Source organism: Rattus norvegicus, chromosome 1 (assembly GCF_036323735.1).
Source record: "Rattus norvegicus strain BN/NHsdMcwi chromosome 1, GRCr8, whole genome shotgun sequence".
Classification (NCBI taxonomy): Eukaryota; Metazoa; Chordata; class Mammalia; order Rodentia; family Muridae; genus Rattus; species Rattus norvegicus.
The window spans coordinates 86,629,765-86,648,252 of record NC_086019.1 but is presented as its reverse complement, the minus strand read 5'-3'; the positions used below and the strand labels follow the sequence as shown (position 1 = coordinate 86,648,252).

The window sequence follows — 18,488 nt, the reverse complement described above, 5'->3', positions numbered from 1 at the left end:
CAGCCCCTAGTTTCCAACCCTCCCCACTCTCCAGCCCCTCACCAGCTCTTCGGCGGTGCAGGGTAGGGACTCGGAGCTGCCGAGACGCACAGAATGGCCACTGGCCAGAGACGTGGATGACAGTCTGCGCTTCCGAGCGCCACTGCAGTTGTTCGGGATGCTGAAGGCGCAGCGTTTGTGGTAATTCAGCCCGCAGCCTAGAGGGGGCGCAAGACCATCAGAGCCAAAGCGTGTAGCCACTAGTAGGTGTGCCTCCAACCCTGTCTTAAGAAACCACGCCCCCAGCTTCAAGCACACATGTCCTGTTCACATCAGCAAAAGTGGATGTAGCGCCCCAAAATTTGGTGCTGCCGCTGAAGTAAATTTGTGTACTGGATTTGGGTCTGTATCTCATGGTGCTAGCCTGGTTGATAATGGGCCTGATTTTTCACTAAACTGGAAGCTTTAAAGAGCCGAGATTCCCAGATGATCCCAGACGGTAGAATTCTGCCTGTGGTCAAGCAGCCTGGCCTGAGATCCCCAACTGGCTGTTTTGAGGACTCTGGAGCTGCCTGGCCAATTCCTCCAGATAAATTGTCGCTATATCTTTCCTTCTTTGCTTCATCTCTGACTGACACGGAGCTCGCTTCCATCGCCACACCTCAAGATCTCCCTAGAGATAGCTCAGCAGTTAGAGCACTTGTCTTTTGTACAGGACTCGAGTTGGGTTCCTAACCCCCATGCAACATTTGTGGTGCAACAGACAAATAATTCAGGCAAAACACCCATGCACATAGCATGAAAAGAAACAAACAAAAGTAAATAAATCTCCCCCGTAAGAGCCCTATCTTCCTATGCTGTATCCCCATACCCTCCTCTGCTCTGTCCAGGAACCCTTAACCTCACTTATACCAAGGATCACCTCCTAGGCTCTGCACCCATTCCAGAGCCCCTCACTATTTCCCAAACTTTCCCCGGAGTCCTAACTTACCCACCAGCTCCATGCGGGGGGTGGGGGGGTGCTCCACGCACAGACCTGAACCCCAAGCCCCTTCCAAGTTCTCTCACAGAGCTTATGTCACTTCTTTTTTTTTTTTTTTTTTTTGGTTCTTTTTTTCGGAGCTGGGGACCGAACCCAGGGCCTTGCGCTTCCTAGGTAAGTGCTCTACCACTGAGCTAAATCCCCAGCCCCTCTTATGTCACTTCTAAGCTCCACCCCTGGACCTTAACCCAGTCCCAGCATGCCTTTCCTAGATTTGCCCACCACGCCCCCAACCTCTGGGCTCCGCTCAGTCCCTTTGCCCCTCACCATCGCACTTGAGGCCCTGGCGCACAAGGCCAAACAGCATCTCCCCACAGTGGTCACAGAAAGCTGGTGCGCGGTACGAGTGCACAGTGAGAGCATGCGGACGGATCTGGAAATCCTCGAAGGTGGCTGAGGCTGTGGGCAACAAGGAAGGTGGATACACTTGAGCCAAGAGGACAGGTGCTTGGCCTATAGTAGCTGGGGCTGCCCAGAGAAACTCTGTCTTGGGGGTGGGGTGGGATCCCAGCTCCCCACTGAGCAAAACACCTACGTGCTTCCTGATAAAGTGGGAGTTAGTGGGGAGTTGTTTAATGGGTAGAGAACTTATTACTGTTGTTGTTGCAATGTTAAAACAGTCCATAATGCCGGGCAGTGGTGGCACATTTTTTTAATCCCATCACTTGGAGGCAGAAGCAGTCGGATCTCTGTGAGTTTGAGTCCAGCCTGATCTACATACAGAGTTCCAGGACGGACAGGGCTATATAGCGAGACCGGCTCAAAAATAAATAAATAAACAAACAATAAAATAAAACATTCCTGGGGCCGTGGAGACAGCTCAGCAATTAAAAGGTTGCCACACCTGATGACTGGAATTTAATACACACGCCCCATTTAGTGACTCAGGTCCCACGAGTTGTCTTCTAATCTTCACACACACACACACACACACACACACGCACACGCACACGCACACGCACACGCACACGCACACACACACACTAAATGTAAACAGTTGTGGTGGCTGAGGGCATGGTTCACCAGTAGGCACAGTGTTTGCTTAGCATGTGAAATGCACTGGGTACCACAAGGGGAGAGGGCTAACTAGCTGGGTCCACACCTGTGATCTCAGGAGTCAAGAGTCAGAGGCAGGAGGATCTCTGTGAGTTCCAGGTCACCCACAGGTACACAGTAAGGTCTTATCTCAAATAAATAAATAGATAGATTAGCTAACTACTTTCCCCAAGATTTCTGTGAGGCCCATCTCTTTTTTTTTTTTTTTTTTTTTTTTTTGGTTCTTTTTTTTGGAGCTGGGGATCGAACCCAGGGCCTTGCGCTTCCGAGGCAAGCGCTCTACCACTGAGCTAAATCCCCAGCCCAAGGCCCATCTCTTGATAAGCCTTCCCCTCCTCTTTTAAGATACATTGATTTTTCTTTTTTTTATGTGTTGGCAGTTGGCTGTCTGGTCTCTTGGGACTGGAGTTACAGTTTTGTGAGCTGCTGTGTGGGTGCTAAGAATTGAACCCCAGTGCCCTGAAACAGCAACCAGTTGTCCAGTCCAAATGTTTCACTTTTTTTTTTTTTTTTTCGGAGCTGGGGACCGAATCCAGGGCCTTGCGGTTGCTAGGCAAGCGCTCTTCCACTGAGCCAAATCCCCAACCCCCTTTTTTAAAAAATTTTATTTATTGCATATGCTGTGTATGCATGAGGATGGGGCATCCCATCACAGATGGTTGTGAGCCACCATTGAACTCAGGACCTCTGGAAGAGGAGGCGGCGCTCTTAACCTCTGAGCCATCTCTCCAGCCCCAAATGTTTCACTCTTTAGCTCAAGCTGATCTTAACTTGTGGGACTGTTTCTTGGGAATGCTGGGATCACAGGCGAGCCCCCCCCCCCATATCCTCCCTCTGCCACCTCTCCTAGAGGCCGGGCCCCCGGGACCCAGGCCCCGCCCTCGGGGTGACGGCCACTTCTCACCCGACAGAACCACCTCCACCAAGTCGCCCTCCTGGATATCTGCAGCTGATCGCACCAGCTGCAGGAGGTTGGCTGATGTTGGGTCATGTTTGAAGAGCAGGATCTTGTCGTACAGGCCGTAGAAGCCACACTCTGGGAACTGAGAAGCAGGAGAAGAAGAGGGGTGGGATGGCGACGGAAAAGCTCAATACAGCCTGCAGCAGCGGCAGGCTACTGGAACCCTCTAGGGACAGGGCCGGCTGTTTCCCCCGGAAACTGAGACCCTGCAGCCCATCGCTTCCTGCCTGTCCCCTCCCAACCCCAGCTTGAGCCAGCAGGATACCTGAGCCCCAGGTGTGCTAGGGAGCGGGCTCTGGCCAGTCTGGTGGCGGGACTGGCAGGGGAGGGGTTAAGGGGCAAAGGGGGGTTAGAGGCTCAAGGAGCAGGCTGGACATTTCGGATTTTCCAGAGTTGGCGGGACACTGAGTGATCACCCCCTCCTCTTTCGGCCACATCTCCACCCCAGCTTCCTTCCTGAACCTATTGTCCCTGTAACCTGGCTCTTAGCCCAGCACTGGGGCAGAATGAAAGAAGAAAGGGGGGGGGGAGTCGGGGGGACTTTTGGAGGAGTGCTTAAGATAGCTGGAGGTAAACGGAGGCCTCTCCACATCCAAGGCTCCAAAGACCCAGGTGTCCGGGTCCCAGCTTGGAAGGGGGCAGGAAATGACACAGCGTCGAACAGAAAGTGAAACCGCCCAGGTGGGGCACAGGGAAGGAAGGCAAGCAGGCAAGAAGGGGCCCAAAACAGCACCTGAGCCCCCAGAAGATCGGAAAACAAATTAGGCTGGGCCCGAGGAGGGGAGGCTGGGGATCTGAACCCTAATATAAAGAATTTCACCCCAGGGGCAAGTACAGGAGCTCCAGTCCTGCTTCCCACAGGCGGGATAGGCGATTTAGGAGTGATAGGGGGCTGGGTCAGACTTGGAGAGTTGGTGGACACAGTTTCCCCTGATCTTCTATAGAAAATCAGTACTGCCTTGTCCCTGCTGGTGGCTTGATCTAGTTTCTGTTTTTCCCCTTGAGACAGGGCTTGGATATGTAGCCTAGACTGACTTAAAACTCCCCACTCTCCTGCCTCTGCCTTCCCAGTGCTGGGATCACAAAAGTACAAGGACTGGGAGGTCTTCTTCTAAACTAGTTTTATCAGCTGGGAAAAACAAAAAACAAAAAACAGGGGAGGTGACCCTGTCCCTGCTGCTTCCCCGGAGGCGAAGGATCCATTTCCAGGAGCCTGAGAAAAGCCAAAACCTGGATATTTGGGGATCCTAATGTGCTCCCATTGTAAGATTATACATTCTGGGCTTCACCTGTAAATGCCATATTACCAGTGTCATCTAGGATCCTTATGATGTGGCAATGTGATAAACTTAAGATTCTAGTATTTGAATGCTTTAGTATGAAAAGGTTTCAGTATTCAACCACCCAGGACTCAGAACTCCTCATATGTTCACCACCAGGCACTTGAACTACTGAAAAAGCATCTTCCCTACCCCCTGGGGTTGGGGGGGCTAGACCCCAGGGGGCTTTTGCTTGCTAAGCAAGTGCTCTACCAGCTGGGTTGTAAATTTTAGCCTTCCTAGGATTTGAGTATCTAGTCCTCCTTGGTTCCTTCTGACCATGGTACTCAAGAGGAGGAACCTGGATATCCGAATCTAAGAGCAGCAGGAGGGGAATTGATCAGGAGAGGAGATGGAGTCCGCAGGGACTTTGAGGGGTGCCAAGGAGGTACACAGGAGTGCCTCACATCCATCTCAGGCCCAGGAAAGGGTAGTGATTGTACCCAGAGACCTTGCTTGCCCCTGGTAGCTTGTCCACACACCCACACCCACACATGTCACCCGATCACCATGGCCAGTATGGCTTCAATTTCTACTGTTTCCAAAGACTGGAGGCCCAGGATGGGCCCATGAAAGAGGGCTTCTTAATCAGCTGCTCCCACTTGCCCCTTCCTCCCCACTCCACACCTGGTAGGCCCCTCCCTTCCTCCCAGCCCGCTGCAGAAAACAACAAGCAGTGACAGGCAATTTGGGGAGGCCTCTGGGCACCCCACCCCTATCCGGGCCTCTCTCAAACCGGTGGTGGAGTGAGGACACGACTAGGGTGTAGTGCCCCTCCTCGTGGGTCACCTAGGCCCCTCTCTCCCCTCCCAACAATTTCAGGCCACCTCCGAAGTCTCCTCCCTTTATCATGAGAGCCCCCCCCCCCCACCTCCGTGCCCTCACCTTCTGGTCCACGATAGAACAGGCTAGTTGCTTCACATGAGCCAACTCCGAAGCTGCCGGCAACAGCACAAACTCTCGTGTTAATCCGATCTGGATGTGGAAGGAGACCCCCGATCCCGGAGCAGGGATCTGAGGCAGCAGAGGTGGCAGAGACTGGAGATCCGAGCCACCGGGGGGCGGAGGAGACCCGGGCCCCGGAGAGCAGGGGAGTCCGGCGGGATGGGAGGGGGCGGCGGCCATTGGGGCCAGACCCCGACCTGCCGCCCAGAGCTCACCGAGGAACCTGGGACCTAGATCCGAGAGCTCTCGCGCGGTGGTGGTAAGAACCCAGGCATTTGAGAGAGAAATCTGTCAGGTTGAGAGACTCGAGGATGGCGGGATCCTGGGCAATGAGAGAAAAGGAATCTAGTGGGTCACAAGCCGGGAGTCAAGAGAGCAGAGCTCAGAAAGAAAAAACAGTGGCTTGTGGAGAGGGTACCCAGAGATTGGAAGGTTGCAAGAAACCAGAAAAGAAAGTCCGGTAAGGCAGGGTCCCTGGAATCAAAAGACACTGTGATCCAAGGCCCCTGGAGAAAGAAGGCTGAGAACGAAGCAGGGGGAATCCCAGGATCCAGTGGGTTTGACGACAGGACCAAACTCAGAGCAGGCCTGAGGATGCTCTGCCTTGGGGGTAGAAAACAGGAGTCTAGTGCATCATAGGGACCCGACTGGCTCAGGGATGAGGAGAGGGGTTTCCAGGGCCAGGGCTGAAAAGAAGAGACTTTCACAAGTCGCGAAAGTTGGAGAAAAGTTGGATCGGGGGCGTCGGAGGAGGGAGCGTTACCGAAGGCGGGGCGGGTCGGGGGCAAGGGAGGGTCGCACAGCGCGGGTGGCTCTATTTTTTTCCCCCTTCAAAGTTTAAGTCGGCGGCGGCGGCCCAGAAGGAAGTCTCAGGAGCGATGGCGCAGCTAGCCAATCAACGCAGGGCACCGTGACGTTACAGGGCGGGCCTTACTGGGACGGAAGGGGAAGGCGGGACCCTGAATTAGGGAGTTGGGGGGAATTTGGTGGCTGAGGGTAGGAGGGCGGAAGGGTCAGCGCTTCCTCTGCACAGTCCAGCCTGGAAAGTTGACTTTTCGCCGCAATCCACCGCGGCATGAGGAGGGGCCGGCGCTTGGTCGTTGAAGGAGACTGAGCTGTCAGGCTGGCACGCATCCGGCGCCCACCGCACGGAAAGGGTCGGAAATCGGTGTCAAGTCCAGTAGCTTTAGTTTTTGCTCCTATCAACCCCCCACCCCCAACACACACACACACACACACACACACACACACACACACACACACACACACACACACACACACACACACACACACACACACACACACACACACACACACACACACACACACACACACACACAACGTCCCCAGCTCTCAACTACAAGCCCAGTACACAGGTGGGAAGTTGAGGACTCACGATGCACAGGAGAGCTTAGTCTCGGGTCTGTTTGCAGTGAATTGAGGGTACAAAGCCTGCCCCGCTCCCCAATCAAGGTGGCATGCCACTTGATAGACTTCCCGTGAGACCAAGTGCCTACATCTTTCTGGCTGTGTGACTTGAGATATGGACTTCTCCACTGTGAGCCTTAGTTTTTCTGTCATGAGGCTTTATTCCAGAAACGGAATACAGGTAGTACCTGGACACTACTAAAACTGGGTTGACATGACTGTCTTAAATTTTGCAGAGAAAAGGGAAGGCCCCGAAATCACTCAGGGGCTTCTGGGTGGATGTTAACTAAATCATTGTATGGTGAAATGGCTCAGTGGGTAAAGACTCTTGAAGCCAAGCTCACTGGCCTGAGATCAATCCTGTAGACTCACATAATCAAAGAACCAGCTCGGCTACTGTGGGTTGTCCTGACCTCCACCCTTCTCTGAAATAAATAGTAGTGCAATAACAGGAAATCTAAAAAGCTAACATCAACTGAGAGCCTGAGCCAGGCCTCTGCAGTCAACCCGAGCTCCATCAGAGCAGTTCTGACTTCTACTCCAATAGTCAGGCAGTGGCTACCAATTGGTTTCTACATCCAGGAAGCTGGTGCTCTAGAGAGCAGCAACTTGTCCACAAGGGCCCCCCTTACTGGTTCAGTGCTGCTGGGGGCAGCTGAGGTTGGTACAGTACTGGCTGTCACCACATCCGGGGGTAGGGGCTGGGGAAGGAAGTCTGAGGCTGGAGTGAAAACCCAAACTACCACCTGGGGAAGCTGCAAAGAGCCCAGAGGGATGGGGGAGGCAAGGCCACGTGGAGCTCACAGCCTGGCCGATGAGCGTCCCCAGAAAGCACAGGCCTATGCGCACCTTCAAATAGGCAAATTTTCAGCATGTTCCATGGCCTGCTTCTGGGACTCGAGGCTCTTTTAACCCCTTGACCCATGTGGCTGGCAGGGCTGGAAGGTGGAGGTTGTGAGGCACACTGTGCCTGCTGCTTGCAGTGTCAGCGGAGAGCCCTTGAGCAGACCTTCTCAATCTCTTGCTCTGTAGTATGGGACTCCCAGTCCTACCCCACTATGGCTATGAAGACAGTGAGTAGCCTGACCCCCACAAGTCGACACTGAACATGGAGGAAGGGAAAGGAACTCTGTCTGCACTGCTCTGGGGGCTACAGGTACCTGCATGCCATGTCCTCTGCCTGGGTCACTGGTGGGCCTGCCTTCCTGTTGTCTGTCAGTCCAAGAGTGGGCACTAGGCAGGAAAGGGGCTTTTGTTCTCGGACCCTAGGCAGGCAAGGGGTCTTCAACTAGACTGTTTGTTGCTGCATCCCTGCATCTGCCCACTAGCTCACTGCCCCAGGGGAGCTCATGTTGAGGGACAGAAAGGAGGGGCTCATGGAGATTGGACATGTGCTCCCACTTCTGCCAGCCCGCTAACATTTCAGCACATTCTCCACACCACTCTACCACAGAACCCCAATCCACCATATATCCCTCTCCCCAGATTCCACTCAACCAAGGCAGAGGGAGTGGCCTTCCCCTACTGTCCACTGTCCCCTTGACAGATGGCCTGGAGAACCTATCTTACTCCAAAGGGTTTATTGAGACAGTTTTTTTTCACATACAAGTTGGGACAAAAAGGAAGGGGCTTATAAACAGGAACCTGAAAGGGGAACCAAGGGCATAAGGTGGGACCCAAATAAAGAGTGAAATAAATAGAGGCCAAAGTGTGGAGCAAGGAGACTGACAGACTATCACACAGTGATAACGTGGGGTAGGCGCCATTAAAATCCCATTCCTTTACACACATATACACTGAGCTAGGGGCACAGCGCCCCCTCCACCCTCCACATCTCGAGGAGGGCCTGTGGCTAGGACAATGCCCTGGAGGAGTGGAGGCCCTCCCCAGGAAGGCCTGGCCCCAGAGGCTTGATTAGTGTTGGAAAGCAAGAAGGGACTGAGGTCCAAAAGGACAATCTGGGGCCCACATAGGAGGGCCCTAGGAGACCCCTCTCAGACAGCCCTTCCCCCGATGGGTGGCTCTCTAGGGTGGAGCCTGGTGCCTTCTTTCATCTTGGACAAAATGAGATCCCAAAGGACACCCAGCTGGGGCTGTGTCAACCTCAGGATGACAGCTATGTCAGGAGTTGGGAATGGGGCATGAGCAGAAACCCCAGAGGCCATCCTTGAGGGGTGATTCCTGGGGAAAGGGCCATTAGCACCACCAGGCTCCAGGAAGATGAAGGAGGCCAAGACTCAGAGCCTCTAAAGGGAGGCTGGGGGCTGCTGTAGAGACAAAGGGAAGGTAGCTGGTTAGGACAGTGTCCCACTCCAGCCCCAATCCCTCCCTCTCTTCTCAGGGAAGCCTCATTTACTCTCACAGGACTGTGGGCTTTGGCACAACTCAAACTGACAGGCAAGTGGATCATGAGGGAAGGGTAGGTAGAGGGGTGTCTTCTGGGGCAAGGACACTGGGTTAACACAAATTGCCCTGGTCCTTACCTCAGCCCCACTGCCTGGCCCCGCTCCCTGCCACTGTGCAGCCAGGGCGAGGCCAGGTGGGATCATACGAAGACCTTGGCTAGGGCATCAGCACCAGCACTGGCAATGAGTGCCTTGCTGGGATGGCAGGCCACCGCATGGATGGCCTCTTCGTGCTTCTTCCGGTGGGCCGTGATCTCCTGCACACATGTCTTATTGTCTAGGCTCCACAAACGCAGAGAACAGTCATGGCCTGCACAGGGGTGGAGTAGAGGAGGCTGTTTCAGCCCAGACCTGGGGTTTGAACCCTTCACCTGGCATCATGTAAAGTCCTTGGGGCAGAAGCAGCTCAGCTCTCTTCCTCCATGGCTCTGCCCTAAGGATAGCCTTTCTGTCCCCATCCTGTCCACTGTTCTGCTAACCACCAACTACGTGTAAGGGCTCTGGAAGGAATGCTGCACACAGTAGGCAGCTCTCGGCCTGAGAACAGCTCCAAGCGGTAGGGTGTGGCTCAGTGGCTGATGTGTACTGGCCTGGCCAGCCCAAGGTCCTGGGTTCTATCCCCAGTACAACAAGGAAAAAAGAAAACTGCAGACACTAGTTCTAGGTAATAGGCTAAACAACATGGCTTAAGGAGGGGAAGCCTTCCAGGTAGAGGGATGGCCAGAAAGGGCCTGGAGCAGGCAGCCAAGGAGGAATGATGGTTGCACGGAACTGAGGGTGGACAACAGCAGGGCAGCCTAGGCTAGGGCCCTTGCTGGGCATGAGAGGGCCTGACCAGCCTGAGGCTTTGCTCCTCAAGTCAGCCAAACTCCAGGGACTCAGCCCAGAAAGCAGAGGCTCAGATCTTCAGATGGTGTCAGGACTGGATCTGATGCTATTGGGCAGACCTGGGTGTGGCTGTTCAGCCAGCAGCACATGCACTGTCAGGCAGGGCAGGCTATGATTCACTCCGAGCCTCCCCCAGCCTCCACTACCACTGCCGCACATCTACAGGCGCATGTGCACACACCCATCGCAGCCGACACTGCTGGGGAGAGACCTCTCCACCTATTCTAGAGTAGATGGTGCTGAGCCCGTATCTGAAAGCAGACACAGATCAAGTACTCAAACTCTGATCCCATCACCACAAGCCTGCAACACAAGAACCACCCTGCCCCCAACCCCAGGCAGGGCTCCCAAGGAGAGGAGTCAATGAGAGCCAGTGAGGCTCAGGCAGGAACTTCTAGCACCCTCAGAGTGGAGCTGCCCGCCATGGCTGTAGCCCCTCCTCTTTGCCTCCAACCCTCCAGAGGAAGGAGTAGCAAGAGGCGCCCAACTTACTTCCTGACATCAAGAACACGCCATTTGGGTCCACAGCTAGGCAGGTGACTGCGTCCAGGTGGGCCACCATGGAATGCACGGATTTACCTGGGGGAGGATAGGGAGTGGCTGGAGAACCCACAACTATTTACCCTATCTGGGAAGCTGAGGGGCTGGGAACGAGGAGTCACCAGGATTCAGTTGTCTGAATGTGCTCTGCCCTTGTCCCATGCCCCCAAACCCCAAAAAAACATACGGAAGGGAAACTAAGGCTGGGCCTCACCTGTCCGATTGTCCAGGAACCGGATGCCCCTGTCGTCGTGCGCAGTGATGGTGAGAGGCTGGTTTGGGTGACTCACCACCTGGTTGATCTGTGTTGGGCCTGGAGGGTCAGTGGGAAGAAGGAGAGAGGACTGACGGGGAAGGCAGGACTGGATAGAGGCACAAGGGGCAGGCCACTTCTGCAATTGGGGACATGCTACCCAGCCCTTGGTGTCAAGCTGGCTGGCTACCACTGAACCTTGTTTCCTTCCTGCTTGTGGCAGGTGGGAAACATTCTCATCTCACTGATGGCTAGGTCCCCAGAACCACAGAAGGAACTGGGGTCCTACAGGCATTCAACCCCCAGTGTTATTGGCCTGCCTGGCCAAGGGCCCTCACCACTGCTCCCTCGGGACTCCAATGTGAGCAGGGCGCCACCAGCTTCCAAGTCATAAAGAACAGTATCACCAGAACGAAAGGAGGCCACGACGTGGGCAGGTTCCGTGCTGGTGAAGGCCACTGAGGTGGGAATCCCGTGTTCTGAGAGCACAGGGGAGAGAAAGCTACTCAGAGGGCCAGTCCTGCCCTGTGGCTGGGGGCCCTCCTCAGGAGCCACCAGAGTCCTGGGCTCTGTATCTTGCTTGTGAGACACTACCATCAAAACTCACCTCCAGCCATGGGGAAGGTACAGAGGCAGCTTGAACCACTGCTGCTGGGATCCCAGATGCGGATGGTGCCATCGGCAGAGCAGGATGCTAGGCGCTGGGAGGTGGGGCTGAAGGCCAGACCCCACACGGCATCCCCATGGCCTTCCAGGACACAGCTCAGCACACTTGGGTCTGGGCAAACCAGGGAGAAATAGACTGTCAGGGACACCAGCTACACTGGACGGCCCAAGCGCTGCATCTCTGCTGGGACCTGGGTGGCTGTCCACTGCCCACAAGGTCCTGATTCTATGGCTCAGAAGCAGCTCAAGAGCTTAGAAAACAAGGCTTCCACGTTCACCGTCTCTCCAGGGCCAAGGTCAGCAACTCGGGGCACCAGTGGAGCACGAGGGAAAGGCTGCCTTTGCTGACCCAGTCAGCTCCCCATTTAGCCCCTGCAATGTCTTTTTTTTTTTTTTGCTGGGGGACCTTCCATGGTCTCTAGCTGTTGACTACATGGTTGTGGGTCAAATCCAGCTGGCACCTGAAGTACGGCAGCTCACTTAGGACAGCTCACTTAGGACCGCACCTGACTTCCCTCGTGATTGTCAGTCACCTTGACAGTAAGCAGAACTCTGTTCAACAGTAAAACAGCACTCAGGAGGCAGAGGCAGGAGGATTTCTGTGAGTTTAAGGCCAACCTGGTCTACATAAAGATTTCCAGGATGGCTAGGATAACATAGTGTAATCCTATCTTTAAAAAGGGGTGGGGTTAGAGAAATGGCTCGGTGGGTAAGAACATTTGCTTTTACGCCAGGCTTAGTTCCCTGCACCCAGACAATGGCTCACGACCATCTGTAACACACAGATACATGTAAAAAGAGTTCAGTAAGCAGTTAAGCAAGTGGGAGAACTCTGGGTATTTCTTCACATTAAAAAATTTTTATGGACAGTAATGGTGGTGGCACACACCTTTAATTCCAACAATCAGGAGGGAGGCAGAGGCAGGTGGAGTTTGAAGCCAGCTTGGGCTACAGAGTAAGTTCTAGGACAGACAGGGCTACACAGAGAAACCCTGTTTCAACAAAACCAAACCAAACCAAATAAAAAACAAAACAAAATAAAAAACTTTCTTCCTTAAGCAGAGTTGGAGCCTATTAAAAGACATTTCTTTTCTTTCTTTTTATTTTTTCCCTTTGAGAAAGGATCCCACTGTGTAGCCCCACCTGGCCGAGAACTTACCACAAAGACCAGGCTGGCTCCCTGAGCTCTGCCTGTCTTTGCCTCCTGAGTGCTGGAATTAAAGGTGTGCATGACTACTATAAGACATTTTAAAAAATGCACTTGCAGAATTTTTCTTAAAATGTGATCATACTCTTCTCTCCCCAGCTCCTCCTCCCTCCTTACCTGCTCAACCAACTTTATATTCTTTCTTTCTAAAAGACTAACACTAAAGCAGAAGATTAAACAAAAGGGCCAAAAAATAAACAAACATAAAATTTACCCCAACAACATAGTCTATTCTGTATTGTTCAACCACTCCTGGGCATGAAGCCTGCCCTGGAGTGTCACTGATAGACCCAGTGACACTGGGTCAGGGACAACTGATTTCCATTTCAGCAGGAATCAACTGCAAGTAGCTGCTTGGTGAGTGATGGGACTTGGTGTCCACTTCTCCTAGTAAAAGACTTTTGCTTGGCTGGTTGGTTTTTCAAGACAGGGTTTCTCTGTCCTGGAATGCACTTTGTAGGCCAGCCTCTGGCCTCCATTAAAGGTGTGTGCTACCATTGCTAGGTAAAAGACTTCTTAAAAACGGACTTAAAAACTGGCCTTAAGACAGAGCAAGACCTTGTTTCAAATTAGAATAAACAAAGACACAGGAGTTAATACAAAACGTGGTCCTCAGGATGGTGAGTAACTCCCAAGAACATGGAAGTCTTCCGTGAGGGTTTTCCCAAGACAGTGTTACCTCCTACTTAATTCTTTTTTTTTTTAATTTATTTTTTATTTATTTTATATGAGTACACTGTAGCTGTCTTCAGATACACCAGATCTCTTTATAGATGGTTGTGAGCCACCATGTGGTTGCTGGGAATTGAACTCATGACCTCTGGAAGAGCAGTCGGGTGCTCTTAACCACTGAGCCATCTCTCCAGCCCCCTCCTACTTAATTCTTATCCACTCATCTACCTGCCCTTACACACACACACACACACACACACACACACACACACACACACACACACACACACACAAGGTCACTCTGTGTACTCCTGGCCACTCTGAACTCACTCTGTAGTCCAGGCTAGCCTCAAACTCAGAGATCCTCCTGCCCCTGCCTTCCACATGCTGGGATTAAAGGCACTTTTACTTGTTTATATGCATGCATATTTATTTATTTGTGTGCCTCTGTGTGTACACACACATGTATGTGAGAAGCCAACTTGTGGCAGGAAGACAACTTGTGAGAATTGGTTCTCTCCTACCATGTGGGTTCTGGGGACTGAACTCTGACCATCAGCAGTGGTGGCAGGTGTCTTTACCTGCTAAGCCATCTTGCTGATTCTATGTAGTGTGCAATTTTGAGACAAGGCCTTTCTATGTAGACCAGGTTGACCAGGACCTTAAATTCCTTCTACTTCAGACTCCTGAGCACTAAGACTACCATTTCCTCTTTAACTTTTTCTCCTGGTAGAAAAAACTCCCCCCTCAACCCCAATAAGGACTCACTATGTCCAGACAGTAGCTTGATTGATCTGTAGCATGGAAGGCCTGAAACCCACCACATAATCAAGCTGGTCTTGAACTTGTGACTGTGGTTATCCCTCCTACCATTACTGCTCCATTACAAGATGAACCAGCAATTTTTTAAAAAATTATATTTGGAGACACGATGTAGCTCTCCAGTTGGCCTAGAACTTGCTATGTAGACCAGGCTATCCTTGAAGGCAGAGCTTGGCTTGCTTCTGCCTCCTGAGTGCTGGGATTAAAGATTTATGTCGGGGTTGGGGATTTAGCTCAGCGGTAGAGCGCTTGCCTAGCGAGCGCAAGGCCCTGGGTTCGGTCCCCAGCTCCAAAAAAAAAGAACCAAAAAAAAAAAGATTTATGTCTTGGTTTTTTGTTTTGTTTTGTTTGTCTTTGAGATACAATTCCATGTAGTGGAGGCTCAGACTCCCCATGTAACCAACCATGACTTTAGGATTCTGACCCACCCAGCTCATGTAGTATTGCGACAGGACCCAGGGCTCTACTCTACCTACTGAGCCCCAGCTCCAGCTCCTCCACTTAACTCTTAAAGGGCTAAGGGGCAAAGCCTGGACTCCCTGCCATTTATGGTCCTGCCAATGCCCCTCAGCTCACCACCTCTGTTTCTAACAAACCCCTGACCCACAATAAGACCTGAGCTGGTCCTCAACACAGTCCACCAAGCTAACCAAGCCCATTCCAACCCTGATCCAGGCTAGCCTCTGCCTCCCCAACAGCCAGCTCACACTGACCCTCAAATGACCAACACGGCTCTTGCCTCATCTCCCTGTGCCCCACCCACTACTACTAAACCAGACTAAGAGCTCCACAGTGCTACTTCCCAGAGCTGGGAGAGGAGGGAATGGGCAGGGTCTGTCCTCACCATAACCATCATATGGGTCCATGTTGAGGTCAGGAATCTTCCAGCTGTGGATTCTGGCATCAGCCCCACCACTGTAACAGTACTCGCTGTTGCTGCCCATGGTGACGGCCAGCACAGGGCCCCTGGAGGGTGCAAAGGGTAGGTGATGCAAGACAGCTAAGCCTCAAGCCTTCCTTGCTCATAGGAGCTTGAGGATTTATTTCTCCTAGCTTTTGGTTTTGTTTTTCAAGACAGGGTTTCTCTATGTAGCCTCGGCTGTCCTGGAACTTGCTCTATAGACCAGGCTAGCCTTAAACTGACAGAGAACTGCCTGCCTCTGCCTCCCAAATATTGGGACTCAAGGTGTGTGCCACCATGTCTGGCTCTCCTAGTTATTTTTAAACATCATATAAATGTACATATTGCCATACATCACAGTGAGCATGTGGAGGGCAGAGGACAACTTCTGGAGTTGGTTCTCGCCTCCTACCACACGAGTCCTGGGGATCAAACTTAAGTTGTCAAGCTTAGTGCCTTTACCCATGGAGCCCTCCCATCAATCAGTCTCCTTTCCTAGGTATATCTTAAGGATTCCATGGGAATTTGGCACCTTTGCTCTAGGGGCCTCAGTGAAAACACATGTTCCCTGAGTAAGGGATGTGCCCAAGGCTCCACTGTATGGGGGCCCAGGATGGAGTCTCCACTGCTCCAGGTCTCCAGGTCTCCAGGGCAGCAGGCAACAGCCCACTCTATGCTGCCGGGTTGCAGGGCTTAGAGCAGGCTCAGGCATCTCCGTACCTGTGAGCCCGGAAAGCATGGATTGGCTCCACATCCAGTGCAGCATTTCTGTGGGAAAAGAGGAATCCCGTCACTAGGACCTCAGGTCCCAAGGCCCCGCACCCTCCAGGGTGGCACCCTTACTTCTTGGCTGTAACTGCCTTCTGCAGGTTCCACAGTTTGAGTGTGCCATCCTCAGAGGCAGTAAGCAGTGCTGACTGGCTGTGGTGGAAGGCCAGGGAACGGATGCCATCGTAGTGTGAGCGGAGAGTAAACTTGGGGTTCCATGTCTTCTTGAAAGCGTCTTTGCTGTCAGACAGCTGGGGATGGGGAGCTGCCTCAGTGTCCTCTTGGATGTCCCAGCACTCATGTGGACACTGACAACCAACCCGTCTAGACTGGAACTGACTGGCCCCAACCTGGCATTTCCTTCTGTGTGCCTAAGAAGAGCCCTTCACACACACTCAGGTTTTAGCAGCAAGGAAGGCTCTGGAAAGGCCAAAGGAACCTCACTCTTTGGGGCCTCACAGTTCAGAGGCCCCTAGGAAAGAGAGGTGGGTCCTTCCTAAACACACAAAACCGGAAACTCTTGAGTATGAGGAAGGGGCACCAAGGCACCCAAGCCTCCTCTGCAGGGACAAAGAGGCTCTCATGAGGTAGTGACAAATATGTAGGACTTAACCAGAACCAGGGAAGGGGAAGGGGAAGTTTAGAAACAAGGCCAGTATGCAAAGGACTTGAGGCAGGAGACAGCAAGGTTGGGATATACAAAATTCAGAAGCATGCCACATAAGAGGAAGCCAGAAAGGTCAAGGCAGGCAGAACAGTGGGTCCCATTTAGAAACTACCAATTTCTTTCATCGGAAGCAAAGCCCTGGGTGATGGGAGTTACCTGAGGCTGATGAGCAGTGCAATGACATCTGCTCCTGGCCTCTCTGAGGGGCTGGGATTGGGGGAAGTCAGAATGACTGCAGAGATAGGTCCCAAAGCTACACAGCCCCAGGGAGCAACCCTTGACGACTATGGCTTAGGAAACACGTTCCAGGACAGGGGAGTCTGGGGAACAGAGCCCTCAGACCCCAGGAGAGATGCTCTGGAAGCATGTGTCCTGCAAGGTGAAGCTGAGTGGAAAGCCAGGTTTGGGAGACACCATGAGCTGTCAGGGAAGCCTCAGCACCCTCAGACCCCCTTCCCCTGTACTCCTCCGGAATTTCCACTATGATTCTTAGGAACTAGATTTGTGCTCAAGTGGGTCCCCCCCGCTCTGAAGGGCTACTGTGGGGCAGGTTGAGGAACCCTGCACTACAACCCCAGGCAGATCCTGCCTAGCCTCTCTTCTACAGGTTCCACATGTCCCCAACCTCACTGCAGTCAATAACCTGATCTGCTGTCCTGGAAAAATGCATCTGAACCCACCCCAGAAAGTCCCAATGACCCATCCAAGATACACAGCACAGAATGCCAGTCATGAGGTTCCTCATTCCAGCCCAGCTGTTCCACTCAAAACAGAGTGCCCTGAGTGGGGGAGCATGGCCGACAATCATCTCCCCACATCCCCGAAGAGGGAGGGCGTGGAGTGAAGACCTGCACACGGTGCAGGCCTTTCCCAGGCACCCTCTAGAAAGGCACGATGTGTTAAGCTGCCCATGGGAGCTATGGAACGACCTCTCACAGTCCTCACATGGAAAGGACAGAACCCAGGCCTGTCACAGCGTCAGAGCTGAGCCAAGGACTGATGGGGCACCCCAACAACTTACATCACAGCTGAGGTCGTTGTCATTGGTGACGGTGAGATCTGCCAAGTCCCCCAGGCTCACCTCCCCGCCCCCGATAGTGTCCATGATGAAGACGTCTGAGGAGAAGCCAAAGGAACCTGGTAGGGGGGAGGGGTGGGCGGGGGAGACAGGGCCAGGGAAAGAAGAAAGAGGCAGAGAGAGCGGAAAAGATGAGGAGCAAGGAAGAGAGGCAGGAAGACAGGATCAAGAATCACAGCTGGAAAGGAAGACAGGGACAGACAGACAGACAAGGGAGAACAGACAAAAAGAGAGGGAGACAGACAGACAGACAACCTTTTGGGACAGGGAGGCTGCAGATTGGAGGCTGGGCCTTACCTCTGAGGACACAGAAGCCCCAGGCTTAGCTCTGCAGCCTCCCTCTGTCGTGGACCCCAAGGGACTGGAATGTGAGGCTGGAGATTACCTTCATGAGGCCGGGGCTGGGGTGTGCCAGGAGGCGGGACAGTCACTTTTGGGGGCAGCCCATCCACATCCCGGAGGTCAGCAAGAATTCCCTGGAGTTTGACCCGACGGCTTTCTGCATGGAAGAGGGATGAGCAAGAGTCGCCCACCAGTTCTACCCAATCTCTCAGGGAAGGCCCGCACTGCCACCGCCTTTCCTACAACTGGGGAGAAAGCCCTGGCCCCAGGAAGGGACTGACTGTGGAGATAGACTGGCAGGGCCCCAGTGAGAGGGGGCAGGCAAATTCTGGCCCTGCTCTAGACCCAAAGGACCCCTTCTGGGCAGGAGTCACAAGACAGGAAGACACAGCCCACCCCCTTCTTCATCCTCGTTTTCATTCTGCCCTGTACTTGGGCTAGACAGGCACTGGTCAGCTGCTGTAAGGACCGGAGCTTGACTTCTGGCCGAGCTGCGTGAATATAGCTTGCAGGGACTTTCCAGGGAAGAATAAGGGCCTGCCTCTGACT

General features: G+C 53.1%; 2 protein-coding genes and 1 non-coding gene across 8 annotated transcripts in view; all 3 read right to left on the bottom strand.

Moving 5' to 3' along the window:
* The window catches only part of Prkd2 (protein kinase D2), a 30,382-nt gene extending 22,224 nt beyond the window's left edge, over positions 1–8,158 (bottom strand). The window contains exons 1-5 of one of the 2 annotated variants that reach the window (NM_001013895.1): positions 6,066–6,079; positions 5,243–5,624; positions 2,982–3,120; positions 1,289–1,420; positions 43–197 (exon numbers count right to left, since the gene is read on the bottom strand). In NM_001013895.1, the coding sequence (NP_001013917.1) occupies positions 43–197; positions 1,289–1,420; positions 2,982–3,120; positions 5,243–5,482 (666 nt within the window). In that variant the 5' untranslated portion in view covers positions 5,483–5,624; positions 6,066–6,079. Of the gene's footprint in view, positions 1–42; positions 198–1,288; positions 1,421–2,981; positions 3,121–5,242 lie in introns of both variants that reach the window. The other variant, XM_063283083.1, reaches the window with a different exon arrangement.
* Positions 2,306–2,380, bottom strand: Trnap-cgg (transfer RNA proline (anticodon CGG)). The gene has a single exon. It is a non-coding gene; the product is annotated as a tRNA-Pro (tRNA).
* Positions 8,159–8,293: 135 nt separating the features above from the next.
* Strn4 (striatin 4) overlaps positions 8,294–18,488 on the bottom strand; it is a 25,767-nt gene continuing 15,572 nt past the window's right edge. Inside the window, exons 8-18 of one of the 5 annotated variants that reach the window (NM_001107480.2) lie at positions 17,983–18,096; positions 17,541–17,656; positions 15,928–16,103; positions 15,805–15,852; positions 15,028–15,149; positions 11,424–11,594; positions 11,155–11,295; positions 10,778–10,876; positions 10,516–10,602; positions 9,214–9,445; positions 8,294–8,997 (exon numbers count right to left, since the gene is read on the bottom strand). In NM_001107480.2, coding sequence (NP_001100950.2) covers positions 9,276–9,445; positions 10,516–10,602; positions 10,778–10,876; positions 11,155–11,295; positions 11,424–11,594; positions 15,028–15,149; positions 15,805–15,852; positions 15,928–16,103; positions 17,541–17,656; positions 17,983–18,096 — 1,244 coding nt within the window. In that variant the 3' untranslated portion in view covers positions 8,294–8,997; positions 9,214–9,275. Of the gene's footprint in view, positions 9,446–10,515; positions 10,603–10,777; positions 10,877–11,154; positions 11,296–11,423; positions 11,595–15,027; positions 15,150–15,804; positions 15,853–15,927; positions 16,104–17,540; positions 17,776–17,982; positions 18,097–18,488 lie in introns of those variants that run through there. The other 4 variants (NM_001161809.1, XM_063261295.1, XR_010051831.1 and 1 more) reach the window with 4 other exon arrangements.